This window comes from Manis pentadactyla, chromosome 6 (assembly GCF_030020395.1).
Source record: "Manis pentadactyla isolate mManPen7 chromosome 6, mManPen7.hap1, whole genome shotgun sequence".
Taxonomy (NCBI): Eukaryota; Metazoa; Chordata; class Mammalia; order Pholidota; family Manidae; genus Manis; species Manis pentadactyla.
The window spans coordinates 48,206,978-48,222,575 of record NC_080024.1 but is presented as its reverse complement, the minus strand read 5'-3'; the positions used below and the strand labels follow the sequence as shown (position 1 = coordinate 48,222,575).

Sequence of the window (15,598 nt, the reverse complement as noted above, 5' to 3'; positions counted from 1 at the left end):
AGATATACAAAGTAATTAATAGTTTTTTTGGGAAAACTGGCATTTTCAAATGTTATTTATTACAAATTTGAGTTTTTCATCTGTAAGTCTTAAACATGAAAAACTAGATTCATTCTTTTTAAATTTAAGCTTAATTTATGAATGTTGTGCATATGCTTTTGTTCTACACACACACACACACACACACACACACTCACATAGGAATTCTAAATTTGTGGTTTTGGTCCAATCAAGCACAAATTCAGGAACACAAACTCTGCAGGGTGATAAATAAAGCTGCTTTTTACTGAATTTGATAATAAATGAATAATAGAAATCCTGAACTATTTGTAGAAAATATTCAACAGACTGAGGAAATGCTACATATCAGTAAAGAAACAAGAGTACAAAACTGATATCAGCCTTAGGTGTCCATCTAAAATAAACAGTTCTGATTCTGTTTGCTCTGAGAAAAGAAAAAGTTGAGATTCTTTTCTATCCAAAGATTAACAATTCATTTATGTTATTATCTATAAAGTTCATTTGTATTTGTTTATTATAGCTGGCAAATTATTCTATCACCCATAAATGTGTGATTCCACTCAAAAAAAGCCTAACATTGGGAAAATCCATGGTTAGTTTCATGGGGCATAGTACACCGTATTTTTCACTTAACAATGTGGCTGGTGAAATCCAGCTGTCCAACCTTGCTGTTAGTGACTACAGTATATACAGCAAAAACAATGTGCCTGCTGACCTCCGGCTTAAGTTCAAACTATGTCATTCTGTCAATACCATCTACCTTGATTAGGTTGGGCTTTATATACAACAGGTTACGATCCCAGAGGGATGAAAAGCTTTCCCAAATTAAAAGCAGAATTTTAAAAGGAAATACTCATACATTCCTATGCAGTTTCCATTTGATATCCTCAAGGCTGGCCCATGAACTCAAGCTCATGTTGATTGAAAGTGAATGTTTCTTTCTGGGTGTAGCCATCTTACAAATTTAATGGCAGGAGGAAAATAATAAAATATGTTCCATGCTTCAATTAGACTTTTTATAATTTGGCACTTGAAAGATGGCAATGCCAAAGAAAAGTCATTAATCCATAAAAATAGACAGAAAAGATTATGTGGGAGAAGACAGATCTCCAGGAGTCTAGAGCATTCCCTCACACCAACGTGGTCTGTCCTTTGTCTAGCCTCATTGTGAGTCTTCTCTCATGTGCTTCATGCTATTTGGACAAAATGTATACTGTATTTGATGCTAAAATCCAAAGTAATACAACAATGCTTTCAATTTTATCCTTAGCCAAAGGAGCTGTATATATAACCAGGCAATAAAATGTTGGCTAGCCATGAAATGCCTATTCATGCACATGAATGATAGATGAAAGAACACACACACACAGAACTGAAATAGGCTGAAAGACGCATCCTTCCACTTTGTACTTGGCGATAATATGCCACAGACTTGCTCAAAAGGACCGGAGCTTTTCATAACCTCAGCCCAGATAACTGTAGACACAGAAATACTGCTTGTGTACTTGGAGTCACAAGAGAAAAGTGGTAGAGTGATGTTTGGAACACAGGCAGACCTCTGTGAACCTCTGAACTCATTTTCAAATGATGTAAACAGACTCTGTCAATAATAGAATGTATAAATTAGCTAAGAGTCAAGGGAGCAAGAGATTTCACCCATCTTGGTTTCCTGCCATACCTAATCTGTCAGCACCAAACCTCAAACAATCCCACTGTGTTTCTTCCCTGCTCCTACTCCTGCAGTTCCAGCATTGCTGAGGGCTGCTACCAAACCACAGTGGTTGGTTCCATCTCTACTTCATGCTGTTTAACTTCAGCTGAGGCCCCATACCGCCTCACAAATTCCTCTCTCTCAAATGGAGTCCCTTTCACACTCAAACTATCAACCCACTTCTGGTCTCCCTTTCAACATCAAATTTTGAAAAGAGTAATTTGCAGCCCCTGCTTCTGTATCTTTAACAGTTAATCACTCCTTAACTCCTAAATTCTGGCTGCCTTCACAACTCTAATGAGATTACATGTTAAATTTGCCAAAGACCTCCCCCAACCATTCACCAAATTTTATGGCCTGGTTTCAAGCTTCTCCTTCTCAGACAGTTTAGCTTTCCACAAATGGCCAAGTCTCCTCCTGGAACTCTGTTCACATGTTCTATACTATCACCGCTACCTCCCTGCTCCACCTGCCCCTCTCTCTCTGGGTATTCCTTGTCTCTATTCCTGGAAGGAGTTGTGGTGATAAGCTTCGCCCACTCCTTCCCCTGATCCTTTAAATCCCAGGCTCTGTAAATAAATTTCTGATCTCTTTCTCTGTCCCTGACAACTCTTCTTAGAACCAAGCACAAATTTTCGATGACATCTTCACTCAACCTGCCAGCACTTCAAAGTCAAAATAACCCAATCCAAAATAATCACTTTAACCCTACTCTGATCATTTCTCTCAAAGTCCTCCTTGATTCTCTAAATAATTATAGATTTATCCTGTCAACAGACTGTAACTTTGGCATTATCTTTACTACTTCCCTCTTTACCCGTTCAGGTGGAACTGCTAGTTTTTGTCAACTACACTTTCACAATGCTTCCTTACTCTGAACCCTTCACTCCATTGCCACCAGCCTAGTTCAAAATTTGCACACATTTCACACTTAAGGCAGCCTTCTTGCTATCATGGGGGTGGGAGAGGCACCTTCCTAAGATCCAATTCTGATTATTGTATCATAGCATTTTCCAACATAAAACTTTCAATAGTTTCCAGTGCCTATTAAATAGTTCAGAGTTCTTGGCATGGCCCTAAGATCTTTGTTGATCTGTTTCCCCCCTTTAAATTTCACTGTCTCCCTTTTCTATCAACTACCAACTATTCCTGTGTTTTTCTGACTTAACAGTTTTCTCATGAATTCCTTTAGCCTAAAATACCCTGCTTTTCCATCTTTGCATGTTCATTTTTTTAATCCTTCAAGGTCTAACTCCCCAGCAACCTAATACTCATGTCACCTGTTTACATATGTTCTGGCCCTGATCTTTTTCATCTTTGCACCTGCACAGAGCTTAGCAACCTGCCTTGCATTTGGTAGGGTGGCTAAACTTAAACCCACTGTCCTCTTGAAGACTTACAATATTCATTCTACTGTAAGTATTCCTTACCCCCAACTCCTCATGAACACCCACTACAACCTTTGCTTACACTCTCATACACCATTCACCTCCCTTCACATGTTACTCTAGTTATCTGTGTATATTTTTTCCACTACTAGGCTGTTAGCTCCTTGAGCTTTGCACTTATACTTTTTTGTTACTCATACAAGGGCTCAATAATTGGTTCTCAAAATATGGCCCCCAGAAGAGCAGCAGCATCTGGGACCTGTGTGAGGAACACAGATTTCTAGGGCCCACCCTAGACTTATGGCGTCAGAACCTCTGGGACAAACCCAGGCAATCTGTTTGAACAGCCTTTCAGACTGATAAAATTTTGATGCACACTCATGTTCAAGAACCACCGGTGAAAAAGAATGTCTTATCAACACTCTTCCATAAAATAAGACATACATACATAAACTGCTTATCTTTTCATTTAATATATTGGCGTATAATTCCCCCAAAACATTAAAAATGAGTAAAAACTGTAGAAATTATGACAGTTCAAAAACAAGGTAAATAAAAGATCATTCAAGGCATGCATAGTTTTAGAACTAGTTTTTAAAAAAACAAGGGAATGATAACTCCAGATCATAGTTACAGCAGGGGAAAAGTAGATGGAGAAGAGGAGCACATAGAAAGCCCCAAGTCCCTGGTAACATTCTGGGCCCTGAGTTGGGTGGTGGGTTCACAAGCATTTATTACACTGCTGAAATTAATGAATTAATTATGACTATGCATGGATTGATGGTGATAGCACTTCATGAACTAAGTATTAATCTAATTCTATGTGCTCTGGGATCCATAAAAAATTTTTAGAGATTGAAAAAGACATGTCACAATTCTATCCCTAGTATTACTCTTTATTTCTTTTCCCCTAATATTACTCTTAACTACCAGTTATCATGTTCAATGCCAGTTGTACCTGCGTGCGGTTGAATGCCACTCTTGCAAAGACAGCTTGAGACACACTGGCCCTCTTGAGCTCATCTCTGACTTGCTGGTAGATGTCTGGAGAGACTTCCACGGAGGAGCTGGTTGGCTCTGGCTTAACTGCTCTGGGAATGGGGGGGTGATTCAGGAACTGCTGGTTGATGGCTTGAGGATGCTGGTGAGCCAGGAGCCGGCTGACGGCAATCTGCTGGTTTATCAGATGGGCCATGGCTATTTGTTGCCTGACAAGTTGCGGACTGAGCTGGGGAGAAAGAAGACCAGGGCTCATGATGGGCTGTAACGCGGGCACTTGGTTTCGGATCGGAGTACTGTGGTGGATTTGGCTGTGAGGAGACTGTTCGTTGGTTTTCCCCAAGGATGCCAGCTGGTTCATATTTGGTAAATGCATTGGACGCTGGCCCAGAACACAATAGTCTGAAAGGTTTTCTCGTTCCACTCTTTCCACTGTTAAGAGATAAAAGGGATAATTCATCATTATTTTCATTGGTTTGATTTATTGCTAATATACACAGTATTGAATTATCATATTTTTGGTTACTGACATAAACTTTCTTTCATACAAAGCCAGAAGCCCCCGGGTATAGGAGAGTTACCCTTTCCTGCAACATGTTACAATAACAGATTTTTCATAGGTGATATGAAAGTAATATTTGTCACTTTAATTTTCTTAAATTCTTAATAGTAGGCATTTTATCCAATAGCCAAGATAGAAACCACTAACTATTATAAATTCTAAATCCTAAGCTCTATCATCTCCCTCATCACCCCATCTTATAAAAACACCAGCTGTTCTCATGTATATAGTCTGTGGTTAATGGTGTGGTACATGGTTATCAGGAAATGACAAGAACAATATCTCCTGCCAAATTAACTGCCACTTCTTAATAAAGATCTCACATCATTATCTACTATACAATATGAAAACATTCACATAAAATGTCAACCACATAGTATATCCTTTTATCTACTCACTACTATTTTTGTTTAGGAATATTTCTTAAGAAATGGATATTTTTATGATTGTGTTTTGCATTAGGGTTAGAAAAAAATAAAATTAAGAACATTGCTTTGCAATTAAATAAGACACACCCTCCCTAGGTCATCTTTCTTACTGCATTTTATTGCACTTCAGTAAAGACATAAGGAAAAACCTTGAAAGAGAGATGAAGTATTGTGTATGATCAAACATGAGGCCGAATTTTTTTCTTCTATCAAGAATATTTCTCTGGAAAGAGTGAGTCACCTCATAGTCAAATCTGAATCTCTGTATTACCTTATTATGTAAAGCAAAGGTTTGTTTGGAGAAAACACGAAAACAGCCTCCATTGTCTTTATGTGCTTTAAATGCTCATAGGTGTAAATCTAACAAAAGTTATTTTTTAAAGCAATAATTCCAAACAGATCTAGTAATTATTTCTTATAATTGCAAAAGGCAGATATCATTATGTAGAAGCCTATAAAGATAACTTGAAAATGCACTGTACTTCAGGTTGTTTCATGTTGGAGATCAAAACTATTCACCCACAAGACAGAAGTTTTCAAAATAATTGTCGCCCTGTTATGCAAACAGTCCTTGTAGTTTGGCAAACCGTTTACAGTGACAAAATCATATTTGGATCAAAAAAGTACTGAGTCTCTAAGAAATTTAGGCACAAATGATGTGTGTGGGAAAACTGAGTGAGATGTAATGACAGACACTAGTGACAAATCACATATGAAGAATTTGAATAAAATCAATCAATGAACTTTAACAGTGGGGGAAAAGTAGTATTTCTGAATTACTGTTTTATGTAACGTGATTTTAAACTATATATGTGGAAATTATATATGTGATTTATGTTGATATAAGTCACTATATTAAAATGTAAGTATATATTTGACATTTATTTACATGACTAAAGGTTCGATGTATTCAAAACTTCTCATTGGGAAAATAGGTAAACACTCATCTCAGCATCACCTTATAGTCAGACATATACAGTGTTATTTTTTCCTGCTTTAAAAAAAACAAACAAACTGAATGACTGCTTATTTTTCCCATGAACCACCAAATAAGCCAAAGGTTTACCTCAGACTTTTGTAAGGGTTTAATTTCTGACTTAATCCTTTCAATGTAACTCATTCAGTTTGTATTTACCTCTCATTCACAAGGGTCAAGGGGAACAAGTTATTTTAATCTGATCCTCTAAAGGCAAACATTTTTCAGTCATTGTATTAATTAAACTTTAAGGTTTACAATTTTAAAACCAAACCAAGCAAATGGTTGAGAGCTTTCAAAAGGTAATCTGACACAGTTTCCATAGAACAGGAGTTACTATTATAATTTCCTTATTGAAAGAAGTGAAACGACAGTGGATTGCTTCCAGAGTAAAGTCACACTTTACAGACAGAAATACTTGGCCTTGGACAAACACTTGGGTCACTTTTATTTGTTTATTTCCTTTTTAATTCAGCCAAAGTAAAGACAAATGCAAATATTAAATATGTTTTCAGGTATGTAAGAAGCAAAAGTTTTATCTATTAATTTATTTCTACTTAAAAAAACTAGATCATCCTCTTACAGCATGCATTCTTTGACCAAAAACTAATTTTCCAAAATCTCAGTATTTTCATTTTTCAACAGTTTAATTACATTTGAGTGACTTACTTTCTTGAGCTAGATCTAAATCACATCATTAATTTAAAAGTTTACTCTGTTCTACTCTAATCAGAAATATGCACACAATTAAGCATAAATGTTCAGAGCTCCTTAAACCCTATGTGAATTGTTACAATAAGAATCAGAGTAGTATCAATCCCCATTCGTTTAAGATTACACGTAATAATTCTCCCTTTCCTAATAAATTCCCAGATCCTTATAAAGTCATATGGTTAAGAACAGTGACTGTGGAAGTATTCTTAGAAACATGTGGTAACACCATGAGGTGTTCCTACTCGGTAAACCACAATGAGGGAATCGCCAACACAAAAGCCTGCACATCCAGGTAGAGAAGAGCAGCCGAGTAGCCAGCTGCAGAGGTATGAGACAGAATGACAAAAAGTCTGCCCAGTCCAAAGGAAGCAGCCACTACCCACCCTCAGCTAGTTTTTGTCTTTCTCATATTGTCATTTCTTCATTTTTTTTTCCAAAACTATGAACAATCTGGATTATTACATCATAGTTTCTAACTTTTAAGTGTTGGCTACTAGTCCATTTTCATAATACAATAAATATGAATGCCAAACAAGTCAAGCCAAACAAGTCATTTCTGAAAACCGGATCCTGCCCATGGGCTTCCAGTCTTCAAATTTTGCCTGTGACACTGAAGACTCTTCTTATGCTGTGAAAGAAAAAAAACATTCAACAACATTTGTTCAAGATGGTAAGGCAGACCTTATCCAGGACCATTACAACAGGGATGGGACCACCGCAATGGCGCCTGACACTGCGGGACAGAGACTGGGCTCGACTCTGAGTACAGAAGTGTATACAGGAATTGACAGCCAAGGAGCAAGGTGGGGGTCAGTGGATGGAAAATTACCAGGAGGAAACACAGAAGTAAGGGGGATTCTGGCTAAACTGACCTAACAAGATTCTTTGCTGAAGACAAGCCAGGGTGATTAGACATCACCTGGGGGATGGTGGAAGATGAGGGACCCGATCAGATATCAAAGTTGATCAGATATCGAGGGTAGGGGTTCAGGTTAAACTGACTCAGCAGGGTTCTTGCTAAAACTGGATTTTAAAAGGCAGTGCACAGACGGGCCTAGGAGAAGGTTGAAAGACTGACTAAAGTTTGGCCCAGCAAAGAATCTTTGCCAATGCTTTTCAGTCCCTCACACTTCTACCAAGAAAAGCCGAGTTTTTCAGTCCTAAGAATGAAGGAAGGAAAAAAAGTCACCATCCCTGCTCTAAGAATATGTAAAAATAAAATGCTCATCCACAGGCTTCATCTCCCCTGACCAGGCCAGTGTATGGTTTCCTTCCTTTTTGTACAGATTTTGCCAAAGTTGAGAAATTTTTCATTTTTTTCTGCTGCTGCTTATAAAAGTAACACCAGCATAATATTTTAGCCTCTTAAGCCAAAGCAAGTGAAATACAAATGCTTAAAAAAAAAAAGAGCAACATCACATTGTTCCAGACTCCATCTGCAAACTCAGCTTGGGCATTCATTATTTCTTTTCCTTTTTATTTTTCTATCTTTCCCTTCCTTCCTTCCCTCTTTTCTTTCCACCCTCCCTCCCTCCTTACCTTCTCTCCTCCCTTTTTCTGTCTTTTAAATTATTTGGAAGTAAGGACAATGGCTGAAATGCAGATCTAACTGCAGTGTTTGCTTTTGTGTTTTGCTTCTTCACAGAGAGAAAACATAATGTTAAGTCTGTCTTAAATTAAACCAAAACCAACGACAACACCCTGGCTCTGACAGCCCACTTTACCACTGTGATATTAAGCCATGAATCAGAAATCCTGAAAATAGTGAAGGATAAAAGGCACAGCTACCTTTGAAGATGAAAATGATGCTCACATTCACAACAGAAAGGGTTCCTGATAAAGTCAAAATGTTTACTTATTAAACAGACATTAAAAACACAACTGCTTTCAGAGCTTTAACTCAGAGCTGCAATTTAATCCACAGCAAATTTGATTCTGCAGTTGCTGAAGTCCTGAAGGTGATCTGCGGAGTAGGAGGTACCTGGGAAGGAATGAGGTACCTGGGAAGGAATGACGTCCCCAGTTTCAAATACAAGTCCCCAAACAGGATGTGGCTTTAGGAACTGTCGAGGCAAGTGGGGCTGAAATGCATCTACCCCTAATGCTTTCTGTAGCTATTCCAACCTCTGAGGAGGGGTCCCAGTCTAGGGATCTTGCAGGTAAACAGTCCAGATCTGGAGTTTGCTCAGGTTTCTGAGAAACTCAGAGTTCCAGGAGGATCTTGAAGATTCCTTTGAGCTTTCTAGTACCGAGTGAAAACTACAGGGAATGAGAAATGATTATCTAACCCACCCTCTGAGACTCTGGGATCCCATTTAACTCTAAAGTAGGAGAGGCCTTTGTAGTATTCTATTATAATTCCAGGGGTTCCTGCAGCCTTCCCAAGTTCACAGAGTTGATGTTTTAACGAAGAACACTCTATGGCTATTAGCTGTGCAATGCCCCTCCCTGATTGCTGGCTATAGCTGATTGTTCACAGAAAGGAAGTCACTTTCCTTCCCTGGGATTTATTTGCATTACAATTAAAAGATATTTAGTTCAAAAATTAATTTTACTTCAAGCAATTTTACAGTACATCCAAAAAGTCAAGGATTTATTTTAATAATCACAAATCTCTGATAAATACATATTTTAGGCAGTTGTAAGAACATTTTCAATACTCAAACATGTACAAATAAATCTTGTCTTTTATTCCTATTGAACATTAATTTTTTATTGTAATTCCTTCACTCCAATTTGGGACAAGCATTTTTTTAGTTGTTGGGAAAGATTTATGGTCTAATAGTTATAAGCAGATACTTCTAAGCCAGTCTGCTGGGGTTGAAATCTCAGCTCTACCACTTGCTAGCTATGTGGACTTGGGCCTGTTATTCAACTTCCCTGTGCCTTAGTTTCCTTATGTATTTAATGTGGGTTAGTTAACAAATGTGCCACCTTGAAGGATCATTATGCAAATTAGGTAAGTTAATATACAGCAACACTTTGTTTGTGTGTGTGTGCATACATATAGATGGATGGATGCACACTGTGTATTTCAGATCTGTGCTATGTCAGAGATACTCAAAGTATGGTCCTAGAGACATCAATATCCATATAACCTGGAAGATTGTTAAAATCACAAATTCATGGGCTCCACACCAGAATCTCTTAGAGTTCTTATGTACACTAAGATTCCATGATTCTTATGTATGTTAAAGTTTGAGAATTACTGTTCTTTATTTCCTCTGCTTTTATGTTGTCATCTTTTGAGACTACACTACACCACACATTTATAACTGTCATATTCCATTTTTTCCCTAATTCTCAATGACATTAAGAATTCATTGTTTCTGAACATTCACTATACTATAAATGTATCTAAGTAACAAATTTTTCTCTATGATATATCTTTAGTTTTTGTTGAACATGTTATATTAAAGAAGCATTGACTAGATCTGGTATTAAAAAGCTATATGCAAATCCATATTTTACCTCTGTGGGGCCTCCTTGAGCAAGTTAGAGACAGATTATTTGGACCTCAGTTTTGCCATAGGGAAAACATTATTATCTCAGAATTGTAAGAGCAAAATTTAGATGATCAGTATCTATGTGAAAGATCTTTGTTAAGCCACTATTGTAAAATTTCAGAAAATATCTGTATAATTATGATTAACAGATTAGGCTTCCCATTTCAAAATTTCCTGATTAGGACATTATAACCAATGTCTGTTTCCCAGGGGTCATTTAAAGAATTGCAATTACAATTGCAACCTTTATTTTAGTTTGAGTAACTATGCCATGTTACATCATATCACTTTTTCAAATAAATCCCTGCAGTTTAAAAGAATTCATTATCAATACAGAATCACATGCCTCACATTATATGCAGGAATACGTTGCTATTCAGTTTCTCCAAATGAGGCTTAATAGTTCATATTCTGACCTTCAAATCAGGATTCAGCAGAATAGATGGGAAATAAAATAACAATCTTACAACTCTTGAAATTAAATGCTACACAAATACAGCTTACAAATTTCAAAAACTAATATGAAAAAAACTTAAGGAATAAAATATGCTTTAAATGTATACATGTTACATTTACATCAACCAAAAGAAAGAAGGAAAGTATCCTATAGTATTTTTAAAAAGCAAATGTTTATATATGGTCAATTAATATTTGATAAAGGAGCCACAGACATACAATGGGGAAATGACAGTCTCTTCAACAGATGGTGCTGGCAAAACTGGTCAGCTACATGTAAGAGAATGAAACTGGACCATTGTCCAACCCCATACACAAAAGTAAATTCGAAATGGATCAAAGATCTGAATGTAAGTCGGGAAACCATAAAACTCTTAGAAAAAAACATAGGCAAAAATCTCTTAGACATAAACATGAGTGACCTCTTCTTGAACATATCTCCCCGGGCAAGGAAAACAAAAGCAAAAATGAACAAGTGGGACTATATTAAGCTGTAAAGCTTCTGTACAGCAAAAGACACCATCAATAGAACAAAAAGGTACCCTACAGTATGGGAGAATATATTTGTAAATGACAGATCTGATAAAGGCTTGACATCCAAAATATATAAAGAGCTCACCCACCTCAACAAACAAAAAACAAATAATCCAATTAAAAAATGGGCAGAGGAACTGAAAAGACAGTTCTCCAAAAAAGAAATTCAGATGGCCAACAGACACATGAAAAGATGCTCCACATCGCTAGTTATCAGAGAAATGCAAATTAAAACCACAATGAGATATCACCTCACACCAGTAAGGATGGCTACCATCCAAAAGACAAACAACAACAAATGTTGGCGAGGTTGTGGAGAAAGAGGAACCCTCCTACACTGCTGGTGGGAATGTAAATTAGTTCAACCATTGTGGAAAGCAGTATGGAGGTTCCTCAAAATGCTCAAAATAGACTTACCATTTGACTCAGGAATTCCACTCCTAGGAATTTACCCTAAGAATACAGTACTCCAGTTTGAAAAAGACAGATGCACCCCTATGTTTATCACAGCACTATTTACAATAGCCAAGAATTGGAAGCAACCTAAGTGTCCATCAGTAGATGAATGGATAAAGAAGATGTGGTACATATACACAATGGAATCTTATTCATCCATAAGAAGAAAACAAATCCTACCATTTGCAACAACATGGATGGAGCTAGAGGGTATTATGCTCAGTTAAATAAGCCAAGCGGAGAAAGACAAATACCAAATGATTTCACTCATCTGTGGAGTATAAGAACAAAGGAAAAACTGAAGGAACAAAACAGCAGCAGAATCACAGAACCCAAGAATGGACTAACAGCAGTTCCTGTGTGGTGATCTCCAATAGGTTCTTCATAATGGTATAAAGGTCATATCAAAGTGTGGGCAAAGGGTTTGTTTGTGTTTATACAGAGGATCAAAGCCTAATTTGGCTACCCAGAAAACAAATTAAGATACAATATGAAGAAGAACTTCCAACATCAACATCCTCTTGAAGAGTCATTCCAGAAGATGATCATCAAAAAACTTCAACAAAGATCCTGGCGCTGTTGCAGTTGTAGCTGCATTCATCCCACCAGTTCCTGGACTTGCCATTGGAATGAAGAAGGAGATATCTAAGCTGGCCTGTGCATACAGTAAAACAACAAATTTGACTGGATCTATACTGTCGGAACTCAACCAAGAATTAGGAGAACTGCAAGTTGCAGTGCTCCAAAATCGTGCGACTATAGATGTTAAAAGAACATATGGGATGTGAACAGTTCCCAGGAACGTGTTGTTTTAATTATCTGATTTTTCTCAAACTATTCAAATTCATTTAGACAATATCCATCATATCATTGATAAGTTTTCACAAATGCCTAGGGTACCTAACTGGTTTTCTTGGTTTCACTGGATATGGCTGGTAATTGTAGGTCTGCTTTTGTTATGTAGCTGTATTTCTATTATGTCAATGTGTGTACGCAATTTAATTAGTAGTTTGTTAAAACTTATACATGCTTATGTTACTCTACAAGAAGATATGTCAAAGAAATAATCAATCTTCAAAAAAAAAAAAAAGCAAATGTTTAACAGTTTGCATTGATTTCCCTGGGAATGAGTAGGCATCAAAAACGTCCTTACCTAAAAAACAATAATAGTAACATTACTTTTTCTTCTTTAAGTGCTTCTCTCAGCTAGATTTTATTGTTTTATTATGTCTACTTGCTATAGATGCTATATTAAGTAAACCTAGTAAAATTTCAGTACTAAAAACATATGCTCCAATGACTAAATGCCCCCAAAGTATACTTTCTGAGTATTTATGAACAATAATAGGAGAAGTATTTGAACAGTAGAGATGCCTGCCAATCAAAGCAAGATGACGTAGGATGGGTGGCAAGCAAAGCAAACTGGGATTTTTAAGCTCTAGGTTTTACCTAGCTGGGTGATCTTGGAAATACCTGTAAAATGGGGAGGATTATCTGTAAATGGGTTTTAAAGCAACCTTCCACGTTATTTACCTAACAGCATCTTAAAGAGAATATTGCTGCTAGGATTTTCAAAACAATTGCTTTTGCTCAGAATATTTGTTTCTGCTCCTTTGCTCTTTGGCAAGAATTTAAGGCTTTCCTAAGATATCTTTCTTTGTGAAACTCCCCACTGCAAGAATAATAGGAGTTTATATAATGGCACTAGAAGTAGTTACAGTATTGCTCTTACAAGTTTACCTACAATACTGTTTAAAAGACTGATAAAAAATTTCCAGAACTATGAACCTAGTGTTTTAATGCAAACCTTTACATAATTGCTTTTGTGAAATAACCCCTGGGGTTTGTCCATACTTAGAATGAGTGGAAAGCAATGAATTGGGTAAAAGGCTTTGTATTGAGAAATTTCTGGAATTTTTGGCCTATGGATTTTTTTCCTTAAACCATTAAAATACTTATGCAAATGTAAACAGATTAGCATGAATGAGTGATAATGTATTTCTTAATAAAATAACACTCTAGTATCCCCCAGAACTTCTCCTGAAAAGCCTACATAGAAAAATATAGGCCAAAGGAAAAAAGAAGAAAAAAAGGGATGGTAGAATTCTTCTGTGACTCCTTCAAGCCTTGGAAATTACTCTGAAAGTGATTCACAAAGGTAAGACACAGGCTTGCCTTTGGAACTCTTCGCAGGAAAGTTGCCAAACAAATCGAAAATTTCAAACTGATACCCAAACCTCTGAGCATAGAGAAAAGATATTCTTGAGCATATCACTGCCTTGGATTTCCAAACCTCCACCCCAAGTTCTTTGCTCCCCCACTCCGGCCCCAAAAGCTTGGAGCCCAACTTTGAAGACAATGATCCCATTCAATTTGAGAGAAGTCAAATAATTTAGTCAAGGTCAAATAGCAACCAAATGTAGATAAATAAATAGGAATATTAATAATGATTAGGGCCTAAGGGGTCTAGCCTCATAGCATAATAAGCCACATGGCCAACAGAAACTAGTTTTTTTCCTTGTTCTCTGAATAACTCAACATCAAGTTCCTAGGCCCTAAATATTTCACAAGGACTTTTTAATGGATTTCCTTTAGAGAAAATGTTTTTATTGTAAGTGCAGAAATTTCCATATCTGTCTTGCTAATATACCTCTTTGAAAACATACTGACATTTCAGGTAACATCCAACCCTACTATTTATATAGTAGCTGAGGCACTGTGCAAACCCTTTACGTAGCACTGTCATTTAATTCTCACAACAGCTGTATGAAATAATACTGCTATGCCCACTTTACTGAAGAAGTAGCTAAAGCTCAGAAAATACCATGTCACTATTAAAGGAAGAAGTAAGGGAGAATCAGAATTAAAACCTATGTCTTTAGGACCTTAAAGCTCCTGTTACACTGCTTTTGCTAAAATACCCAATGTGCGGCATGTGGTTATTATTAATTTTAGGGTTTGAGTCAGGACTAATCAACTTTTCTACAGGTAAGTCCTGCTTTCTATTTGTATGTCTGTGTATATGAGTGACATGATGGATGGACAGATGAGTTATTTGAATGGTGGGGGCTCAACCTGATGATAGTCATATGCCCTGTAAGCCTTTTTGAGGTGCAGACTGAAAAAGCTGGTCAGTTCTAAAAAGTGATGACATCACTGATTCCTTGACAATTGAATTCTGTAATCACTAAAATAGGATTATTCACATTTATTATTTTAATTCATATGATAAATATTAATCATTTATTAATCATATGTCAGGAATGATGTCAGCCTCTAGAGACACAGTGGTGAATAATATTAGCTCTAAAAACCTCTACCTATAGACTTGCTGCAAACAGTTCAACTGTTTTGTACACAGAGATGAGCCTGCAATGACTGCCTGACTTGAAATGCATTTCTACTTGATGATAAAATATAGCTCTTTTTAATCCCTATTTTGTTCTTTATTAGTAATTCATTCTAGTCATCTGTAATACAAACTCTCACTTATTATATCCATCTTCATGAATCTCCCATTCTTTTCTTTATCTTGCAGCCAGAAAAGCTTTGCTGCATAATGGGGATCATCAGCACGGACTCCTACCTGACTGACGAAAGGCATCAAGCACACAACTGGGAGCTTTGGCAAGAGCTCTTTATAAACTGTGAAAGTAAAAAGTGTTTCTCTGAAAGAGGTGACCAACAAGAACTAAAAGGGATTTGCACATTGACATAACATGGTAAAAACCTGAGGATCTCGGGAAGTCGCTATAAATTCATACATGATTGAACTTTGTGAAATTGGCAGTATACAACAATTTTGACCCATAGAATTGGCAATTTCACGCGATTCAACCTGATATTA

General features: G+C 36.8%; 1 protein-coding gene across 2 annotated transcripts in view; it reads right to left on the bottom strand.

The window, feature by feature from the left end:
• SATB2 (SATB homeobox 2) overlaps positions 1-15,598 on the bottom strand; it is a 178,786-nt gene that overhangs the window by 67,067 nt on the left and 96,121 nt on the right. For both annotated transcript variants that reach the window (XM_036900513.2, XM_036900512.2), the window contains one exon: positions 4,079-4,551. In XM_036900513.2, the coding sequence (XP_036756408.1) occupies positions 4,079-4,551 (473 nt within the window). The remainder of the gene's footprint in view (positions 1-4,078; positions 4,552-15,598) is intronic.